General features: G+C 31.6%; 1 protein-coding gene and 1 long non-coding RNA gene across 2 annotated transcripts in view; both read right to left on the bottom strand.

Annotated features, from left to right (window-relative positions):
• Nucleotides 1-24,110, bottom strand: part of LOC115874553 (G1/S-specific cyclin-D2-like) — a 69,637-nt gene that overhangs the window by 24,532 nt on the left and 20,995 nt on the right. The window contains exon 3 of the mRNA XM_030889735.1: nt 11,956-12,112. Coding sequence (XP_030745595.1) covers nt 11,956-12,112 — 157 coding nt within the window. The remainder of the gene's footprint in view (nt 1-11,955; nt 12,113-24,110) is intronic.
• On the bottom strand, nt 15,975-22,490 carry LOC115874554. The gene is made up of 3 exons (XR_004048853.1): nt 22,481-22,490; nt 19,779-19,782; nt 15,975-16,027 (listed from the first exon to the last, which is right to left on the bottom strand). It is a non-coding gene; the product is annotated as an uncharacterized LOC115874554 (long non-coding RNA).

Genomic DNA, 24,110 nt, shown 5'->3' with positions numbered 1-24,110 from the left:
TCCAATTTAATCTATGGTGCCATATTATCAAAACATTATTTTTTTTAACTAAAAACTGAAAAAATTTCCGAAAATTTTTTCAAAAAATTCAAAATTGTCAATTTTTTTTTCGCGAAAAAAACCTCATATAATCGTGTTTCTTGGTTCAAAAACTACCCAAAAAATATTTTCATTTATTTACCTAAGACTCACCCTGCATAACAGAAAAATAATTTTTAATCAATATTTTTTTATGAATAAACAATTTTTAAAATAAAATATATGAAAAAATATAAAAAAACCCTGAATCCAACTCTGTCTAGGCCATTTTTATACGAAGTCCCATAATAAAAACGGACCTCAAATAATGATTCTTCCACAATTTTGGTGCGCCTTAAGAAATCGGGCGAGGTTCATTGACAATGGCCGAAAATTGACAATAGCTTTCTTAGAGACCATCGTGCAAAGGTGTCACCTAAAATTTATTGTCTGCAAATATGTTTTTTTTTTTCAAGCTAGACCATCTGCGAGCTAGATATATTTATACAGCTTCGTTAGTTTTATCATTTTAGTTTTTTAATGTCATTCATACAGGCGATATCAATTAAACTTTTAGTTACGTAATCGAGGGCGCCATTTTTAAATTCACTGTTGCCAACTATGGAATATTTGGCGCCGGCGCCGGGCTGACTAACTGTTATTTAAAATTCCCGCTGGGAATTTAGGTGGGAGCTCTGCTGTAAAATATGTCAAGTCGCCACATTTATTTATTTATTATCTGACATTGTCATTCGTTTTCACACTTTAATTTTGTATTATGAATTTTTGGTTTAAATGAATTGTGTTGTGAGAAGCTTTGAGAGGTTTAAATGAATTGTGTAAGCTTAATTTTTTTTGCTAGCAAACCTTGCAGCCGAACATTGTTCTTTTTAAGAACTTCTTTTAGTGCGAAGTGTACAAGATAGGTTAATAGCCATAAAAAACTGATCGCAACTTTATTAGAATATTTTGAACGGGAAAGCGGTAGTAATGGCCTTTTGTGTCCCTTAAGTGCTGTTAAGAAAGTGAGTTTTGTTGATGTAAATAATAACTGTTTATATATTTATAATTAATTTATTTTTCTTTTCTAAAATATTATGATTAAAGGAAAATATGTCAAAGTAGGCAACGCTGTGCCGGTCAAGCTTAATTACGGGACTAAACGTTTAATTGGTATGAACTATATATGTTAGAGCGTCTCTACATTTACATTTTTGTCTAAGATATAAAATAAGTAAAAAGTACCAAGAAATGTGTCTTTATAACCTCCGGAAGTACTTTTAACGTCAATACCTATACTCGCTTTTACTTTTTACGTCAATACCTATACTCGCAACCTATACGCAAATAAAAAAGGAACTGCAGAAACATGTATTTGGAGGGTTTTTAATATGATATAGCTTATAAATATTAGATATACGTATACATATAAATAAACTTCGAATTGCCAAGATTTCACGGTCTTGATTTTCAACAAGAGCAAACAAGAGGGTGTAGACTTTTTTAACGTCGCGCTTCCTCGAAGTTCAAAAAGATAAGAAGCAACAGCTGTTCGAGAAGGTTTATAGACGGCAAACGGTCAGATAGTGTTTGAAAATGACTAAATTTCCTTATCTTGGATCTTAAAAATGGCATATGGCAGGATGGCCAGAGCAGAAATAGGCGATAAGTTTGCAAATTAGTGAAATAATGATGAATAAAATATATAACGAAATAAAAAAAAATAATTGTAACTATAATCCTGCGCAATAAATAAAATAAATTTTCTTGAATGTTCCTTGAAGAGAAATTATAAATTCTACGTTTACCGTGACGTTGATCATACAGGAGACACAAGCAGCAAGTCGTTGAATAAAATGACACAAAGAACTAAAAAAAGGGTCGTATTTTTCGATTTTGGTTTGGTTCAGTTGGACCTATTGTCAAAAATCCACGCGAGACCCTAGGTAAAATCGTTTACAAAAGGTTTCTAGCTACGAAGTTTACCTAAGACGTACAATTGGGCGAATCCATTCAAAACTGGTCTAGAAGATCTAATTTTGCTTAAAAGAGAAGCCAGAAAGTGAGGTAGAAAAAGTTATTGAAAAAAAAGATTCTTAGGGTGATATAAATCGGATGGTGTAGGTACAAAAGATCTAAATTTTGCATTTACATGAATCAAAAGATGAAAAATGGCAGTAAATAATAAGCCAATTAAGACTTTAGCCTTATTTTTATATTAATAAATTTACAAAATATCGTAAATATTTATAAGCAATATAATTAGTAAATTTTCATTAGGGCAAAAAAATACTGAATTTATTGATTTTTTTTTGAAAAGTAAAAAGTAGTATCAAATAATAACAACGAATCTTTGCTTTGGAAATTGATCTTGAAAATTAATATACAGGGTGGTCCGAATTGTATTCCGGAAACTTAAGCAGCGTATTCTGCAGATAAAAATAGTTAAAAAAGTTCTTATAAATGTATGTCCTAAAATGCTTCCTTTCAGAGATACAGGGTGTAGAAGTTTCATTTTTATTTCGATTTTTTCTAAATAATTTCTGAAGTAACGTCAATATTTGGATGAAAATTGGTGTTTGGGAGATAAAAAATAATACGCCACTGATAAAAATAAAAATTTCCGAGTTTTTTTATTTACTCGGTTTATTTCCAAGAAAAAATGTCTCTTACAACATTCTCCTATCTAACACCATTTTGTCACAATTTAAAAATAAATAAATTTTTAGAGGGCAGAAACACGTGTGCATTAGCTCCCTTCATCTTGGGTAACTTTAATACTTTTTACTATTAGCTCTAAATAAATTTTTAAAAAATTATAAATTTAAACTAGAATTTTTTTTATTGTTAATAATAAAATTCGTAGTTTTAAGGTAGTTATTAGAATTCGCATATTTAAGGTTCTCATTAAAAAAATATTTATATTTAAATTGTGACAAAATGGTGTTAGATAGAAAAAAGTTGCAAGAGACATTTTTTCTTGGAAATAAACCGAGTAAATAAAAAAACTCCCAAATTTTTATTTTTATCAGTGACGTACTATTTTTTTTAAATATTACCCGATGCGTATCACAGCTACGCCACTGGTTGAAACTAAATCTCTTCTTTTTGCATTTAAAGTGTCTCTGTTAGGAAGACTCCTATAATAAAATTTTATAACGATACCTTCACCTGTTAAAAAACTATTAAAGAATATCTTTAATTTTTCAAAAACTTTAACACCCTGTATCTTGCGCAAGAGGCATTTCTGACCCATAGTGTGCTATATCAAAATTAATATTTCGACATTCCCTATCATTCCTCGAAAGCATGACCGACTTACAGGAATCACCCTGTATATGCATGCAAAGATGCATATTATCAACTTAATCATGAAAATTCATCACGTCATTTTATTAGTAATAAAGCTGCAAAATTTTGTCATAACTTCATAATTCTTATAGTTTCCGGGACCCTAATGGCCACACTTGAATTTGGGACATCTTATATACAGGGTGGTCCGAACTGTATTCCGGAAACTTGGGCAGCATATTCTGCTCTTGGTAAAAATAGCTACGAGCAACCATTCTCTAGATATTTAGAATGGAAATAGTAAATACATGTCATTATTGACAAAAAATAAACATGTTGAGTAGATAGTTATTTGACTGAAATAATAAATTTGGGAACTTTTTATTTTTTAAATTAATTTTTTTTAATTTTTTCTTCGAAAAATGATGATAAAACAGTTTCTGTTGAACTTTTGCAGAAAAACATTTCAAATTTATGATTTCAGTCTAATACCTATTTAGTCAACATGTTTAATTTATGTCAATGATGACAAGTATTAATAATTTCGATTCCAAATATCTCAAGAACCATTACTCGTAGCGATTTTTACCAAGAGACTTTTTTTACGTAAAAAAACAAACCAAACCAAAACGTCGTAAGTGTATATTTTAGTACTCGGTTGTTTTATACACGTACGGACGAAAAGTTATAACTTTTCAAACCAGTTAAAAAATATGTAGGTGGCGCCATCTATAAATAGGAGTCATATTGACATCAAAATTAAATTTCTCATGTCAAAAAACTACCCAAAAAATTATTTGGAAAAAATCGAAATAAAAATCAAACTTTAACACCCTGTATCTCCGAAACTAAGCATTTTAGGGCACACATTTAGTATACGAACTTTTTTACTTATTATTACCTGCAAAATATGATGCCGAATAATATGGTCACCGGAATACAGTTCGGACCACCCTGTATAACATAAAAATAAATTAGCAGACTCTTTGTGAAAAATATTCTCGTTTGTCAATATCGCAATCATTTGACCGCCTACTTCGCAATACAGGGTGTCCCAGAAAGAAGTGCAAATATTTTAAGAGGAGATAGATCTCGATAAAAGAAACATATTTTCTCTTTATCGTTAAACATATTTTCTCTTTATCGTTAAACATATTTTCTCTTTATCGTAAGAAATGATTTTTTGCTAAAATTTTGAGGACCACTGGATCTTTTCTGGATTTTCTTTCTTGTAAATTTAATCTAATACCTATGTTGCCATATTATCAAGAAATTATGTTTTTTATCTAAAAGCTAAAAAAAATTCCAAAAAATTTTTCAAAATTTTTTTTTGCGAAAAAAACTCATAATCGTTTTTCTGGGGTTGAACTATACTACCAGTTAAAATATTTGCACTTATTTCTGGGACACCCTGTATAGGGTGGCGCAGTATGCAAAAAGCAAGAAAAAACGGCTATTAAAAATTTTAAAAGAAATAACTAGCAGACTGAAGAAAGGGGTAAGGATTTAAATACCGCCCTACCCCGCTACCTGTAGGGCTGCGATTTGAATGAAAGGGCTGGCATATTTTTTCTTCGGGCCTAATGTATACAAGATCGTCGCGAAATAATGCAACAGAGTGAAATTACAGGGTTCTTATAGCCTGTGGCACGTTCTGTAGTGACGGGGTGTAAAAATACAGCGGAACACAAAAAATATTAATGCTGTACGAGGGCTGTCTTTTATATTTTGCATACAGATGTAGAAAAAAACAGTAGATAATTTTTAAATGCTACTGATGTTTTTCCAGGTACTCTCCACAAAGAGAAATACATACGTTGGAACCAACTCTGAAAGCAGTTCGAGCAATTCCACCCGCTTCTTGGTACCTTCAAAATTATTGAAGGCGCTCACTGCTTCTGTGAGCGCCTGTAGCTACTAGGGTTCAGAAATGGGAAATCTCGGTACCGAAAGAACCAGGAATTCACGGTTCTTTTGAACCGGAACTCGAAATTGTTAATTCCCGGTTCTTTCGGTACTTGCGAAACTCGGTAATAATAATTAAAAACATATTTTTTGTTACGTGCGAAAGACTTTTGATACTTCTAGTGGTCGAAATCACACTCTTCTAAATAAATAGTTATGCTATCTCTTACTGTTCTTACTTCTGAAGTTATTTTAAAGTTTCTATCATGTTTATTAGCAATAAATTGAAGTTAAGAATGTTATTTTTTTTTCAATTTAGTTAACTTGGTTAATGTTGTTTAATGTAATTTTTAAGCTACCTATGTGTTTTTTTTTCGCTTGTGTTCAATATTTGTGTTCATGTTTACTTTCTCATGACTTAATAATTTGATATTATTTTCATTTGAAACTCAATTTTTTATCGGTTTTACTTTTGATCCCTTGCTTGCTAATTGACGAACTCCACAATCGTTGAACAAAAATATTTTAGTATACGGCCTGGAAACTCTAATTAATACTACCAATTAAGGTTCAGATCTTTTTGGCCATCACAGAACCGGGCATCGGTAACAATAATTAAAAAATTATTTTTTTGTTACGTGAGAAAGTCCTTTGATACTTTCTAGCGCTCGAAATTAAACTCTTTTAAAAAGTAATGATGCTATTTCTTATTGTTCTTGCTTCTTTTCTCTATTGAAGTTCCTACAATATCTATTATGTTATGTTTTAGTGACCTTACATCGTTATGTATGAAACAAAATTGTTTTCAATTTAATAACAACTTTTTTGAACAGCGGGAAGGTACAGCAATGGGTAATCCATTGTCTCCATTTTTGGCTAATTTATTCATGAGCAGGTTTGAAGTGGAGACTAAGAATCAGTTTGAGTATTTTCCAAGAGTATGATTTAGGTATGTGGATGATATTTTTGCTGTTTTTGACAGATATTCAGACACCATAGATAATTTTATTTCTAAGTTAAATAATCGTTTTCCTTCCATTAAATTTACGCATAAAATTGAGAACAACGACAGATTACCATTTCTAGATGTATTAGTTATTAGAAATACTAATAATTGCCTGGAATTTGATATCTATAGGAAAAATACCACCACACGCAGATATATTCCTAATGAATCAACGTGTTGAACATAAAATGGCTAGTTTAAATTTCTTAGTTCATAGATTACTTAGTTTCCCACTTTCCAACGAAAAATATGAAATAGAAAAAGATTACATTAGGAATGTAGCTGAGTGTAATGGATATTCTCCTTCACTAGTTGATAAATTAATTAGAAAATGTAGGTATAGGTTAATGATTTCTGAAAATTCGACTTTTCAAGTGAAGAAAGATATGTCTAAATATTTTTCAATACCGTTTGATAGAGAGTTATCCCGTGGTCCAAAAAGAATTTTTAAGAATGTCAATTATAAACTTGTGTATAGTGCTAATAATAAATTACAACAATTATTAGGTAATCCAAAGGATAAAACAACTGCACTGGAAAGGTCGGGTATTTATGAAATTTCTTGTAAAGATTAATATAATGAATATGTGTTTATTAAAGTTTCAGCACTAAAATAAAGAACGCGTTCATTGGGACAATGAACGCGTTCATTATATTAATGAAAATCTTACATTAATTTAATAACCAGATTTTCATTATATTGATGAAATTAGATTCATAGTATTAATAAATCGGACATCGATCTATGATTAACAAATCACTATATTAATGAAAAAAATCATTGTCCCAATGAAACAACAGTTAATAATCAATGTTCATTAATATTATGAACAATATTTTTTTCAGTGTTTGTTCCCACTACTCTAGTGGCGGAAATCTAACTGTTACGCTCAGTGGGCTCTGACTCGGTTGGCTAGATTTTGCCACGCCCACTCGGTGCCCACTGAGCGAGTATATAAACGCTCAACTTGCAGATTGTACTTTAGTTTATAATCATCTGCTTATGATGCTAACATGGTTAGCGAAACGCGCGTCCAGTGTAAAAGTAAAAGTGTTTTGGTGTATTGTGCTGATTTAGTGTTTTATTTTACTGATTACTTAATAATTTGATATTATTTTAATTAAAAATCTCAATTTTTTTATCCATTTTACTTTGAAAAAACATCCTTTGCTTTCTGATTGATGTACTGCAGCACCATTGAATAAAAATTAGTCAGTACCGAAAAAACCGGTAAATCCCTGCCAAAATAGATAAACAATTCATAAAAAAATAAATCCATATGATGCGTACTTGATCAGTGGCACTATTGTTTCATTATAATTTGTGGAAAACTAAATATTTGTCTAAATTTCCAATGATTCCCATCGTCGAAACCAATCAATCATCTAATTCACCCCCTCAGCTCGAAAAATAACATTAGAACAATCGAGAGTGGCACCTTTCACCCCAAATTCCGGCGTTACGCCTAACCACCCCCATAATACGGGTGGTGAGTAAATTCGGTGCTTTACCGCCCTCACCCATCCGAAAAAAGCCATAAAAGAGTAATTAGTGACTTTCCAAAATCAACTGCTATAATTTTTTGTATTGATTTTTCGGTTGAATTTTTTCTCAAAGAGAATATAACAATATGTGTCAGAAAAGAAAGTTTGGTTATGAATTGAAAAAAGGTTCATCTCTCTATATTTTTGTTTACATTACGATTAAAGTATTTTCCATATTACCCGGACCAATATAGTCCAAGAAAATAGGCCTTCAAATACGAATATTTGGTAAAAAATTGAATTTTTGATAAAATTACCAGAGGCCGATACAGGAATTTATTTTAGGGGGGGGCAAATAAAAAGTAATGTAGAATATGCTTTTTAGACGGCAATTTTTAACCCAAAAGTCTAATATTTAACCGAATTAATAGATTTTAGGGGAGGCCTTGGTTCCATAGTCCCCCTCTGTATCCGCCACTGTAAGTTACTTTGATTTAAAAACGAATTGTGAAAGATTTTTTTTTAAATTCACCCTCAATAAGGGTGAAATAAATAAATAAAATAATTTTTTCGAAATTTCGGGGAAACGGTAAGAACTAGAAAGAAAAGTTCAATAAAAGTTGTAGAGCGTTCAATTTTACATAAAAATGGTTTCTGTACTTTTTTGCTCAAATCAAAATTAAGCGAGATAGGGTTGCTAGAAGCTAGGAGACAACTTCTATTGAAACATTTTTTCAAACAACAAGTCCTTTACCGTTTCTCTGAAATTTAGAAAAAAACACTTTATTTATATTTTTCACCCCTTCTTGGGGTGAAGTTAAAAAAATCATAATTGAAATTTATAATTTTCCAAACAAATTGGATAAAAATGTTAAATATATGAATTTTTCAGCGACTTATATTTTTTTTTAATTTCTACTACCATCCCCTAGCTTCTGACTACCCTATCTCGGTTAATTTTCATCTGAGCAAAAAAAGGTTAGAGATCGTTTCTATGTAAAATTTGACGCTCCACAACTTTTATTTCAACTTTTTTTTCTAGTTCTTACCGTTTCTCCGAAATTTCGAAAAGATAATTTTATGTATTTATTTTACCCCTTCTCGGGGGTGAATTTAAAAAAAAAACTTTCGCAATTCGTTTTTAGATCTTTCAAAGTTAAACTCAAGTATTTTGTTTAAGTGCAGACCTAAAGCATGTATTCGGATAGATTTCAGGAATATATTTTAATTTCTACAGGGTGGCTAAAAAAAGTGAGTGCATCGCGATAATTCATCCCGTGAATTCATAAGTGACATCCCGTATATTATTGAATACCAGCGTGTACAAGCGACTTCGTTCGCGTCGAATTAATCATTTGTAATGGTGATGATAAAGCAAAGCAAAAATTGCCATTAACATACAAACTGGATAAAATTTTCTCACATTTATGTCAGCATGAGAAAAAACAATATGGCGATATTATTATATAACTTGGTAATATTTGAGGGGTAGTTTCATCTCGTTGGAATTTGACTTTCGAAAAATCCGTTTGCCAAAAATAAGCTTTTTACGTCAAGCAGTTTAAGCAGAATCGTGGTTAAGATATTACATTGGTTACCCAAATTTTTGGAACTCCCTGTATAGTTTTTTAAAAAATTTCAAAATATGTAAAAAAACCAAATAAATTATGCTTGTCCAAGAGTTTTCCCGAAAGACTAACCGTTTCTTAAATAACAAATATTGTAATATTTGAGGGGCGTTTGGAAAACCCTCTTGGAATGTGAGATTCGAGAAACCCCTCCTTATCGAACCTCTACACCCCCAGTCAATCCGTTTGCCAAAAATCAGCTTTAAACGTCAAGCAGTTTAAGCAGAATCGTGATTACTCAATGGTCATATTTTATGAAACACCCTGTATAAATTTATAAAAAATCTTAAAATATGTAAAACAACAAAATAAAATATGCGTGTTTAAGAGTTTTTCCGAAAAACTCACCGGTTTTTAAATAAAAAATATTTTAATAATTGAGGGATAGTTTCACCCCCTTAGAATTACGAGTTTTGAAAATTCCCTTCTTATCGAACCTCTACACTCTAAGGTCAATCTGTTTTTCAAAAATCAGCTTTTTACGTCAAGCGCTTTAAGTAGGATCGTGATTAATCAATGACCAGATTTTTCGAAACCCCCTATATACATTTTTAAAAAATCTTAAAATATGTAAAAAAACAAAGTAAAATATACGTGTTTAAGCGTTTTTTCGGAAACTTGACCGTTTTTTAAATAAAAAATATTGTAATATTTCAGGGGTGGTTTCACCCTCGTGGAACTGGAATTTCGAAAAATCCCTTCTTATCGAACCTCTACACCCTAGAATCAACCTGTTTGCCAAAATTGAGCTTCTTACGTTGAGTAGTTTGAGCAGGATCGTGATTAATCAGTATGTCAGTCACTTAAGGATTTTATATATTAGTATAGATTTGGTTTCCCTTTTTTAACAAATTTTTATATTACAAAAAATTAAATTTGATCAGAAATACTACAAGCAATATTACAATCGTTATCACACAGTACGTGTTAATACAGTATACAAATATCATACAAAATAGCAAAACCAAATAATGCATTTTGGCATATTAATTTAGCAAACAAAAAACTATTCTGAGTATTATTTAAATTTCTGTTGACAAATTCAATCTCGGAATATAAATGTTCATCAAATATTTAACTGCATTAAAAGGCGCCATTTTTTATCTAAATATGCAGATAAAGACTAGTCAAAGTAAAGAAAAAAAAACAAGAAGAAACAACATATGTTTGCCTCGTTACAAGTGGTTCTCTAAGTAGATTCCATTTAATAGAAATCCCCAAGGTATATGCAATCAAAATAAAACACTTTTTGGTGTCATATTTCGAGACATACATATAAGAATATGAAAAGGTTTTCAGGCCATTCAAGTTAAAGTGAGTTCTAATAAATGTTTGGTTTTTCGTTATCTCGAAAAATTATATTCCTTATGGGTGATTCTGAACAACAGAGTGAAGTTAATTGTTCCACAATGACTCATTCATTTATTCTATTGCACTAAAGGGAAAACGTACGGATACAAAAATAAAATAAATCCCTTCAAATGCATATAGGTACCTGCAGAAATATGATCTGATATAGTTAAACCCGTGTGAAATATTTTGCCGAACAAATAGATATTTCAGAACAAAATGAAGACAGATTTCACATTTCAGTCCTATTTTAGAAAGCCTAAACTTACAATAATCCATCACAAAAAGTCAAAAAAAGATATAAAACAAATCATCCCTCAACTCATCATTACAATTCCAGTTAAATAACAGAGACAAACTTTACTGTAAAAAGTAAAGATATAAGATCATATAATATAATTATTTTAATTACTTATACTTATATGATATCTATACTACTAATATATAAAATCTTTAAGTGACTGACATACTGATTAATCACGATCCTGCTCAAACCACTCAACGTAAGAAGATGAATTTTGGCATACAGGGTGATTCTAGGGTGTAGAGGTTCGATAAGAAGGGATTTTTCGAAATTCCAGTTCTAAGAGGGTGAAACCACCCCTCAAATATTACAATTTTTTATTTAAAAAACGGTCACGTTTCCGAAAAAACGCCTAAACACGTATATTTTATTTTGTTTGTTTACATATTTTAAGATTTTTTAAAAATGTATACAGGATGTTTCGAAAAATCTGGTCATTGATTAATCACGATCCTGCTTAAAGCGCTTGACGTAAAAAGCTGATTTTTGGAAAACAGATTGACTTTAGGGTGTAGAGGTTCGATAAGAAGGGATTTTTCGAAACCCGAATTCTAAGGGGGTGAAACTATCCCTCAAATATTAAAATATTTTTTATTTAAAAACCGGTGAGTTTTTCGGAAAAACTCTTAAACACGTATATTTTATTTTGTTGTTTTACATATTTTAAGATCTTTTATAAATTTATACAGGGTGTTTCATAAAATATGACCATTGAGTAATCACTGCTTAAACTGCTTGATGTGTCTTTAAAAAAAATTAAAGACAAAATAAATGCATTCATTAAATCATAAATGCGGCAACAAGATTTAAACAGATGCCAATTCAATTAGGTACACTACACAGACCGTCAACTGAAGTACCATAGAGCAAACGGCGGTATTTAAATGACTCTACTAGGTTTGTGTTACGTAAGTGCGTTAAATGCGCGCGTCAGAAGTCGGAGAAGAATTCGAAATGTCACCACTTACCGGTTGAGCAAATGGAGATCAGAGTATGGGCATGGCGGCGCAACAGGTGACTCTCGCCACTCCAGGAGCACCTCTCGATCACTTGGTCGATGTAATCGAATCCCGTTACGGCCGACAGGTTGTACTGTAGCTTGGACAGTACTAATTGTTCCCAATTCTGAAAAGAAAATAAATAAATATAGTCTGAGTATGAGTAAAAATTGGTCAAGTGCGAGTCGGACTCGCGCACGAAGGGTTCCGTACCATTCATTATCTATACAACATTAGACACTATATTATTATAAACTGTTTTTCCGATTTAGCTGAAATTTTGAATGCGCGTATAAGTAATTTACAAAAAAATGAAGAAACACATTACTAAAAATTGTATTAATCAATAATAACGATGTAAAAAGTAAAAATAAATATGTAAAAATATGTTAAAATTAAAAAAAAACATGATTAAAAAAAGTCGCCTTGAATAGGATTCGAACCTGCCTTACTACGGCTCCAACGTCATGGCAGAGTAAAGTCCTAACGCTTTAACCACGCGGCCACCGAGGACTTGAAAGATTCTATGTAAAATTCTTACTTAAAATATAATGTTTTGTGAAAGTACTTTTTTATTTATAAACATTTATTTAATTCTGTTTTTAGTATTTGTTCTTATAGCGGCAACATAGATACATTATCTATAAAAATTTCAACTGTCCAGCTATAACGGTTCATAAGATAGACCTTTGTGACAGACAGACGGACGGACGGACGGACAGCGAAGTCTTAGTAATAGGGTTCCCGTTTTTACCCTTTGAGTACGAAACCCTAAAAATGACATTTATACAGGTTGTCCCAATATTCCGTGGACATAGAACTACTACGTATTTCTGGAATCAAAATAAGTACATTGTACACAATTTACCTCTATACAAAAGTGTTTCGTTTGTCCGATAGAGGGCATGAACTTTAAAAAAATAAACACATTTTTTAAGAACCGTTATTCCGATTTAAATGAGATTTGGGGTGCCTATGTGCTGCCAAGTGCTTTAACGTTTGACTTTCACAAAAATCAAGAAAAAGTACGGGCAGGGTGAAAACTACCCCCACCCCTGCATACATTCAGTAGAAATATTTTCCACGAAATTATATTACCATAGAAACGAGTTTTGATTTTAGGACTTCTTAAAAGAAAATTCAACTTACTATATTTTCACGTTTTTTTAAACGGTTTTCTCTAAAACGGTATGGAAATTTGGAAAAGTATAACGGGATTAACCATTTTAGAACAAGCAAAAATTTTTATGAAGATTGCATTTTTCCCACAATGTCAATAAAAAAGTTTTTCCTCTTGTAAAGACAATCCGGGGACATGCTGTATAATTACTTTTACTATTTATAAAAAAAATACCCTAGATAACAAGAATGTTAGAAATAAAAATAACAATTTTTAACTACATCATATTAATAAATTAATAAGCTTTCACTAGGCTATTAAAATGAAGTCACTATTGGTATAATTTTTAATAAGTATGTTTTTTAATATCTATTTTATGTATAAACCAGACTCAATAAAATGGAATTTATTACTGGGGTTTCAAAGAAAGACTTGAAAGGTATCTGTCGGTATCACAGTCACATCATAGTCTCAGTCATAATAAGTTAAAAAAACATGCGACTGAGAAGAAAAATTAGTTATCTTTAACCAGAATGGCGATCTTTGCAAAACATCAAGGTTTCTAAAAGCGTTATACTTTGTTTAAATTTGTTTATACAGAGTGGAATATAAAATATATTTACCTAAAATTCATTTTTTTTCTCAAAATAACTAAATTAGTGTACAGTGTACATAATTTATAACTATTTAATAAGAAAAACACAGATACCCTGCTAGACAAGCATATAAGTTACATACCATGCATAATCTTGACAAATATGTAGTAATAATAAATGCGAAAATTACATATAAACGTTGCCTAAAACGAATTATGATGCTTCCAAAACCAAAGCAGGGACAAGGATAGGTCATTTGGGCCAAAAACTAAAAATACTTCGAACCAATGGGCATCTACCCCAGGCAGAAATTTACGCTATCGAAAGATGCAAACAATTTATCTTAGATAGGAATATCGAAAACAGGAAATTGCCATCCTATCCGATAGTCAAGCAGCACTAAACGTGATCAACTCAGTAACCATCAATTCTAAGTTGGTCAAAGAATGCCTAGAGAAGCTCACCAAATTAGGCAAAGAAAATAAAGTCCTACTACTCTTGTGGTGCCTGCTCACCAAGGGATAGAAGGCAATGAAAAAGCAAATGATCTAGTTAGAAAAGGAGCGAACACTCCACTAACTGGACCAGAACCGTTCTGTTTTCCAGAATCTGGAAGACCCCATCCGTAACCTGAAATGGGTGTCCTCCAACGGTCTAAGACACTCAAAAAAGTTCCTCAGAACTTACGACCGAGAAAAATCAAAGATTTTCCTTGATTTAAATAAAAACAATTTTCGGATTATCACGGGGTTTCTAACAGGACACTGTCTCTTTAACGAACACCTCAGTAGGCTGAAGCTGAGAAACAATGGCCAATGCAGATTCTGTGGGGAAAATGGGGAAACATCAGAACACCTTATCACTGAGTGCGCCGAGACGACGACCATTCGTGCCATGAACTTTGGTACGGCTGATGTCGAGGATGGAGAGCTGGCCTCTGTGGAGCCGTCTCGGATACTGGCTTTTGTTAAAGCCCTGAGACTGTATGATGATAACTCGTTATAACTCAAGAAAGGGGAACACACAATAGATCTGTAAGGTCGCGGTGATTAACTCCCCTCCTAAACATTCTACATTCTAAAACGAATTATAGAATAAACTAGAATTAATACAAATCAAAAACCCAATGAACTCTCAAAAAATCAAATTTTTCAAAAAAAAATTAAATAAAAATAATATTTAACAACTTCCTTATTCCTTTTATTTAATAGATCAGTAATTTAACTATTTTAAAAAGCGGTTTTGGTACGTTTTGATCTATACGAGCTACAGAAAACGATTTGACGTTTGATGTTATGTTTTTTACGCCACCCTGTATAATACCGCTTTACTTCTCAGAAGCCATCCATTTCTCGTGTAAAGGTTAATGAGAGGCTTCAATTTTAGCTGGGCCATTCAGAAATCCAACGACATAAGAGATAAATCTGGGAAGATGAAGTCATGAGAAGCTTATATGTAAGAAAAAACCGGTGTTTGAAAAAAGCCGTATATATTACGAATATGTCGGATAAATTGTTTTTGATCTTTTTTTCAAGTATATTTCGCCAAAAACAAGTTTAAAATGACTGGGACACGATTCTGTAAAAAACACATTTATCTGGTCTAGATGTTCGATATAATATTATGTATTATTACCTGTGATTATACCAGGTTAAATGTAGAACTTTATAAGAGATTATAATAAGTGGCAATACAGAGAAATCTTAACAAAGAGGTAATAATAGATTATTCAGAATTTTAGTCCATTGTCTAGTATACAGGAAGTTTCAAAAATGTGAAATTCATTGAAGAGTATCGTTCAAATATTCGTCAAAAATATTAGTAGAATAAGGCTGTATTCCGTTGTAAAACCAGGCCAACCAGACCGGTAAACTACGGTAAAGAGCAGTTCCTGAAAAACACATATACATATAACTAAATATACTCAGCCTAATCTCTAAAAAGTGAAGCCCAAACAGTGAAAGAGAAATATGGAATTCTGTATAAGTCTATTTCACCCGGATACTCATTTAACTGCGCATGTCTTACCTGAAGAAGTTGACATTGATCCGTGTTTTTAAAGGGAAGTGGTTGACTGACATTTCACCTAACCTTCAATTTTATTTATATTTTTATTATTTATAACACCTTATCATGGTATTGGAAAATGTCAAAAAATAGTTGGAAACAATAAACTAAACAAAATCACCCTTTTACGCGCACAAATAAAAAGTAATCCAAACAGAACTAAAACAACAATCAATCGGAGTTTGGCGCAATCGAAGTCCAATCGATATCCGGGTGAAATAGACTTATGCAGCATTAATATGGAGCTGAGTTATGTTGTCTTCTTCTTGCGGCACGGAAACAGCACACAGGTACACAGGGTTAAATAGGGAACACTGAGTATATTTTATTTATACGAATATGGAAAAACATCGGTTTGATACGGAACGGTTTGGTAAAATACTGGAAGTGTCAAATGTTGACGTTTTCTAAATTTCAATACCTTTATTATAAAATATATCTTTTATGCATTTTTAATGTACCTATTCTCCGCTTTTACATTTGCTTCTTCTTTTCAATGGAGTTTAATATTGAAAAGTACTTTATTAATAAACTGTTAAACTAGTTAGACAGCTAAAGTGAAGATTTGCCCGTCCAATATTAAAACAGATCAATAACAAATAAACAAATCTAATCAATATTTATATTTTTATAGCTTACAAAACATTCACGATTACTTGTAGTCTTGTTTTTCATATTTTTTTTAAAATTAAGACAGAAAAAAAGAAAAAGACTTTAAGAAACAATGACTGCATGATATGTTTAAATGGTCCTAAAAAGTAATTCTGTTTAGTTAATGAAATTTATTTACCTTCACTGCCTACCTTCATTGCTTTTGGATGTAAATACAAAATATTATAACAAATTTTAGAAATTCAATGAGAATTTCACTCGAACTTCCAATATTTGCTTGATTTCTCTCACTTAAATGATATTGATTGACAAACAAAACTTCTGCCTTCCCCGCTGACTAGTTTGATGACAGTTATAACCGAATTTTAAGGAACCGTATTCCGTAATAAGAAAACTTTCAGGAAACCGATAGAAACGGAACATAAAACTAGAACCAAGGTAAGCAGCGGAATACACCCTAAGTAAAATTAAATAATAATAAATAATAATAATAAAAATTGAATTTTGTTTTACAGCAACAATCAAATTATAATTTTGACATTGATCGATGTCCGTCAATAAAATTATAAACTCTAAATCAAAATAAAAATGACAATTACTAAAAAGAATAATATGCAGTAATTTAAGAAATGCGGTAATGACGTCACCATTCTCTTTCATCTAGTTGGCAAGTGATTGATCTAAACCAAAAAACTGTTTTTTAGAGCGGTTTATATTGTGATTCTGAAAAAAAATTAAATAAAAAGTTTTGATGTTTCGTGATGTATTTTTCTGTAATTTTCTCTAACCATGTGAAAAAAACTATCGATGACAAATTGATAAGACAGATTCCACCAAACGCCACACCACATACCGCAATTAAACGCCTAATTGTCCTTAAATTCCATGGGAATGTCCACTACGGGCATGCGATTCGATCATTATCTGTCGCAATGACAGATAGAATCCATAGAACCACCTAAAAAATACACGAGACTGCTTCGACCACCACAGATCTAATTACCATGCCGTATGGCCTTAACCCTATCTGTGACAAATTTTATTACGGCCGGTATATTTATGTAGCGGAATGGGAAACCTATACAGTGGTTAAGGAATAGAACGTAATAGAATAATAGGATAAAAAGAATTGGCAGTGAACAGCGGCCTCCAGTGGCGTACATTGTCTTTGAAGAAAATATTATAGGGTATTCCATTCCAAACTGAGGTATTATGTTGTTATATTTGATTCCCACTGGTTGTTTATTATCAAAATAATAATGAAATTTGTATTAATAATAAAATCCTCAAAAACATATATTTGATACCAATTAAACTATTAGATACGTAATCGAAGGCGCGATTTTTAAATTCACTGTCGCCAACCATGAACATATTCGGCGACGGGAAAAAACAAAAATGAGTTTGATAAGTTCCAGTCTTTAAAACTAGGTACTTTTTCAAATGTTACTATATCACCAAAAAAATATGGGGATATACAAAAAGCTAATTACTTACTTGCAGTATGAGATATCTTTGCAACTTAAATAAATAAATAAGTACTACGTGTATTGGTAACAAATATTGGTTTAGACCATTTATCACAAGCGCTATTTTGTAGTATTTTTTATTCAAATGACAGCTTTCATGTGTACATGTACTTATCATAAGATATTATTTAATTTAATGCTATGTCAGCTGTCAGATATGTCAAACTCATTTTTATTTTTGATATTGGTTTGTTATTCAATAAAAACTCCCATTTGTTTTGTAAGTTTCTTGGAAACTGCATAAATATTTAAATTTTGAAACCGGGAACTGCTTAAAATGTTTGTATACTAGCCGATATGCTGATTTTCTAAAAATGAGTCAAAACCTTATCTGCGATCATTTAATGCATTAAAATCTAGCTTGACTAGTCTTTGTTGATTTAAGAAAACTACAAATATAAACATAGGTTCGTATGGGAAATATTTGTCATTCTGGGTATTTAATTATTAAATGTCTCAAGCCCTGTCTATACATACTGTCAAGTAAGGCGGATTCAAGATTAGCTTATAGTTATTTTTGGTTTTGCTACAAGATATTTGCATCTTAACCTGATTTAACTAGATAATATGCTATTTTATTAAAATTAGGTAAGGTAGGATTTGGCTCAACTTTCGTTTAGCTCAAATCTGTTATATAAAAAATGACTTTATATATGCGGCCTAGAAGGCGTAAAGGAGTATAAATATACAAAAATTTTCCTGCGGAAATGCGTCATTTTCATTTTTCGGACTTTAGTATAGCCGAAATCTGTTACATCAAAACTAGTCTTCGGGGTGTGTTTAGACATTTTTCTAAACATAAAAACACCAAAAAAGTGCCTGCGGAAATTTTTTATTTTTATTTTACATAAAAAAATGCTTTGACTTTAGAATAGCCGAAATCAGCTACATGAAAAATGACCTTATATTTGTTTTATACGAGCCTTTACGCGCAAAGAATGGTGTCAATGTCATTTTGTGCACTTTGTTTTTCATAGATTTTTCAGTTTAGAAGCTTACGGGACCCGGGAGCGAATAGGGGTGCTCAGTGGGGTAAAATATCTTGGAGGAATAACAATTCTGGTAGAATAGATAATATAGGTTCTTGTAAACTATAAGTACCTCGGAATGTTGCACTTATTCTTGTTTTTTTATTAAAGCTTTACGTTAATAGGGCTGATTCAAAACAAAAAATCATTGGATCATGCAGTTTTCTTTTAATAATAATAATAGCTCCCGTATATAGCGTTTAACGCCTTGGGAGTAGCAAGGTACAGCTTGCCATACTAGAGCCGTTCGGTATACAAGGAAGGTAATGTGGCTAGCATTACGCTTCAACCGCCTATTATTACCTCAGGATTGTGAATCTCAAGTACTCATTTAAGGTTGAGTCGACTCCTAGGTACCCAAACTATTTTTATTTTAATAAAAATAGTCGGCTGATGAAATGCCGGGTGTGGGATTCGAACCCACTACCTTGAAATTGGTAGACGAGAGCCTGTACGTCTACGCCACCGGGCACCTTTTCCTGCAAGTTTTCTTTTATATTTTAATAATTAACTGTGATTTTGCAAAAATATTAGATTGGTTAGCATTTGGGTTGCTTTGGTTAGCTTTTCTTTGTGGAGGGTGTTAAGGTGTGGTTTTTATATTTTAATAATTAACTGCGATTTTACAAAAATATTATTAGATTGGTTAAGATTTGGGTTGCTTTGGTTACCTTTTCTTTGTGGAGGGTGTTAAGCTGTGGTTTTTATATTTTAATAATTAACTGTGATTTTGTAAAAATATTATTAGATTTATTATTAGATTGGTTAGCATTTTAGACACTTTTAAATGATTTTTTTTTGGTTCAAAAGTGCTTCATCCAAGGATTTTTTTCTTTTAAACTGTTCTATAAGCATAGAACTTTCTGCCAAAAAAAAATGCTAAATTCGTGGGTACTTATACTTTACAAGACCCGATAATATAAGGAACAAATGGAAAATGAAAATCAAGCCGTTCCGCAGGAAATTTTTTATTTTCCTGAGTTTGTAAACGCTTCTAAAAGGCAAAAATATATTTATTTTTTATGTAACTAATTTCAGCTATACTAAAGTCTATTAAATTTCCTCAGAAAATGGATACAGTTTATTTCCGCAGGAAAATTTTTAATTTCCTCAATTCGTGAATGCTTCTAAAAGGCAAAAATATATTTATTTTTATATAACTGATTTCAGCTATTCCAAAGTCTAATAAATTTCCTTAGAAAATGAAAACAGTTTATTTCCGCAGGAAAATTTTTGTGTTTATATGTTCAGAAAAATATTAAAAATAAAACGCAAAATGTATTTTTTTTATATCAGTTATTCTAAGTGCGAAATTTGGAAATTACGTATTTCCGCAGGAAAATTTGTGTTTTCCGTGGTTCACAGTAGCTTTTTAAAGACAATTTTTTTTCTAATAACTGATTTCAGCTAAACGAAAGTTGACCCAAGGATTTGAAATGGATAAGACATCAGTAGTAATATATACTTGTGAAAAAAGCCTATAAAAAAATGCGGGATTTGCAACAATAATGACAATAAAAAGCAAATATAACTGGATAAGACCGATTTTGCTGTAGTAACGTAATTCGTAAATTCGTAGTGAATTTTATACATCAATAGGCGACATTTGCCGCAATTTGGGACTATGTTTATGTAGATTTCAGGGTCTACTATTAATACATGCCATTAGCCGATTTAAAAAAAATGATAAGGCGGGTTTTGCACCTTGACGCCTATGAACAACTGACACTATGTAAGTTGTAAAATATAGTAAACTGTAAAAATAGTACAAAAATTAATTTCCCGGCCCAGATACCCGACACTGTGAGGTCGCCGTTAAGAAAAGGGTCCAGCGGAGCAGCAAGGGCCGAACAACAATATGTCTGGTCTGTGGGAATAAAGAAGGGCAGAGGTCATACATAGTCTGAAATTTTTCACCCCTTGTCTAGCCGCGTATATTTTGCAAGATCTCATTCCCCATCTAAGTTAAATGTACAACCAATAATTAAATTACAGATACCAACAAATGAACCAAAAAATGTTTATAGAAGATCTTAAGTTGTAACTTAAGACCCGGTTAACTTCGTAGCTGAAATGAAGTGAGAGTTTTTTTATGGATCATGTGATACAGATGAATGATTGACAGCATAAAGGTTGATTCTCACTATACCTTCCATATCAGCTTCCTTCCGTTTCCCTTCCATTTACATAAAATATTATATCATGTAAATGAATAGGACAATGCACACTATACGTTCCGTTTCCCTTCCGTTCCATACATTTTTTGGCGGACGGACTGAAACGTATCGGAAACAGCGTTGTCAAGTTCTTACATTTTGCTGATATTTATTTATTCTTTCACCTCTTAATTAAATCTATTACCTTGTTCAAAAGATACAAATTTTTAAAATAAAACTTTCGTAATGATATAAATTTTATTGTACAATAAAGAGTATGGAACTGATACGGAAGCTTACGTATAGCGTCAATACAATAAAAAATACGGAACGGATATGGAATGGAAACGGAAGGTATAGTAGTGAGAATCAACCTTAATTTGGAATGATTGAAGTCAATCGACTTGACAGTTGTATTCATATGATCTCTATATTTTTGTTTCCATTTAGACTCAGGCATTTTCTATACAGGGTGATATATACTATATACAATATATATACCGGGTGCGTCTCGAAAGTGGCTCACCCCTATAATTTTTTTTATTTCTTCAGATAAAAAAAACGAGATTTGGTATGTTAGCATATGACATAAATTAGGATTGATTCGCGTATTCAATTGTTTTTGGTCAGTTCCTGTTTCACCGGAAATGACTACAACTTTTGATTTTTAAATGGCAACCTCGGTATTTTTTTATTTTATTCGATAGAAAATGACATTCTGAATAGAATGACATATTATATGTCAACTTTTGACATTCTCGCTTAAGATAAAATTACATTTTAAAATCAATCTAGAGTGCCATGGTTATGTTAAAAATACTAATTTTTAATCAAGGAGCCTTGGAAAAATAGATTTGATTGTCTAATGTTTTTAGTGTATTGTCCTGGCCAATTAGAAAATACTCAAATCGTATTTTTAATCATATTTCAATTTTTTCAAACGGAACGAGGGTGGCTCATTAGCATATTTGGAAAAAGCATTTTTTACGAATAATTTGGTACCACACAATTGGTATTTCGAGTGAAATTTTCGTTACGAACCGCAAGTTATAATTTCAAATAAACCATATGCGAAAATGTCAAAAGTCTGATATGATGAAATATGATTGTCATTCTATTCAGAGTGTTATTCTCTATCGAATAAAGTAAAAAAGTACCGAGGGTGCCATTTAAAAATCAAAAGTTGTAGTCATTTCCGGTGAAACAGGAAGTGACAGAAAACAATTGAATACGTCAATCAATCCTAATTTATGTCATATACTAACATACCAAATCTCGTTTCTTTAACTTTAAAAATAAAAAAGTTATAGGGGTGAGCCACTTTTGAGACGCACCCGGTATATACAATTTTATAACAAACGGAAATAAATATTTTTTTTGGTCTCACTGTGTAATATCCAATCAGTTGGTTTAGACAGATCGAATATACAGACTTTCGTTAATTTATAATCCAAATTTCAACTTTTAAAATGTTCAATTGGTGATTTTCAAGATGTTCTTGTCAATTTTACACATTTTTTATCTCAAAGAGATAGTATAGGTTAGTATAATAGAAAAATTATGAAGTGTGAAAGCAGTTTCCAAAAATGTAATAATATACCGGGTGTTCCATATAAAATAAAACCAAATCACCCTATACAGGGTGAGTCTTAAATAAGTGCAAATATTTTCAGGGCTGGTAGATCTCGATAAAAGAAACATAATTTCTCTTTACCATTTTTCAGATAAGTCCAAAATAACCGATTTATTTAACTTAGAAAATTAAAAAAAAAAATTTTTTTTAAATTTTGAGAACCTCCGTATTTTTTTCTGTATTTACATCCTTTTTATTGCCGTAACCATAAAGCCGTAACTATGGTAATATCAGAGATTAAGAAATTATACTGTGGAAAAATTTGCGGTGAACAGGCAGTTCTAAAAAGTTTTCGAAAAACATACAGGGAAATTTAAAAGAAAATCCACGATTTTCAACATCTTTTTTTAGTGAAAAAAACCTCATAGAGTCCTGGATTCGAAATATACCACCCCTGAAAATATTTGCACTTATTAAAGACTCACCCTGTATATATCATTTCCAATGAGTTCCAAACATAATACCGTATGATCTGATGACAATCGGTGACATTTCCCATATAAATTTACATATAAAATGACAGCGATCTGCATTTCATAGCCATCGCTGACGCCGTTTTTTTTTCGAACATACCGTATATTTAAAAAATAATTTGTTGTATATTTTTTTTTAATATCTCGCGATATTTTAATAGTTGAAGTTTCGGGCAAAAGCTTGTCGTATAAATTGTTAATCAAAGATCATTCGTTATCATTAACATATTCCCTCTTAAACTTAAACAGCACTTGAAAAACCAACCCTTTGCGCGCCAAACTTACCCCCGAAATTAATTGACCCTCTTCCAAAAAGCCACTACTCAAAATAACTGTTGCAAATTACATATTCATAAAGTAGTTAGTTGTTTGCAATGGTGGCGAAGGAAGAAAAAAACTGCACCAGCTAACAGAGGCAAGCTAACGAGTCTAGGAATTGTATTAAGATAATAGAAACCGCCGTATATATTTATACAGCGTCTAGCGAAAATAAAAATTTACATATTAATATGGAATTCTCTTCGTAAAGGGTAGATGACTAGGCGAAATAACAAGCCCAGGCCCACTGCGAAGGGAAAATGGCATGAATGGGTGTTTAAATTGCAATAAATTTCGAGAGAGTACTCGAGAAAACCGTAAAGAATACGCGAAGGGCCCCGAAGAGCGCAAAGTCATTTGTTTGAAAATACGGACACAATAAGGTAACTAGTTTTATTCCGTGTGAGCCTCATGCAAAATAGAAAAGGACCCGTTTCTATATTGCAACTGTACTAAAAAATATTTTTTACCGTTGGATATCAATTCTAAATATTTTTGACCGCCCTGTACAAGATGTCCCATTTTGGTTGAAATCATACGGTATCTCCATTATTCGTGAAGATGGAAGTGAAGAAGGTGTGGTTTGCACAAAC

This window comes from Sitophilus oryzae, unplaced genomic scaffold, assembly GCF_002938485.1.
Source record: "Sitophilus oryzae breed Bouriz unplaced genomic scaffold, Soryzae_2.0 scaffold_1297_pilon_pilon, whole genome shotgun sequence".
Lineage (NCBI taxonomy): Eukaryota > Metazoa > Arthropoda > Insecta > Coleoptera > Curculionidae > Sitophilus > Sitophilus oryzae.
The sequence above is the reverse complement of the archived record's forward strand: the minus strand, read 5'-3'. Positions and strand labels throughout refer to the sequence as shown.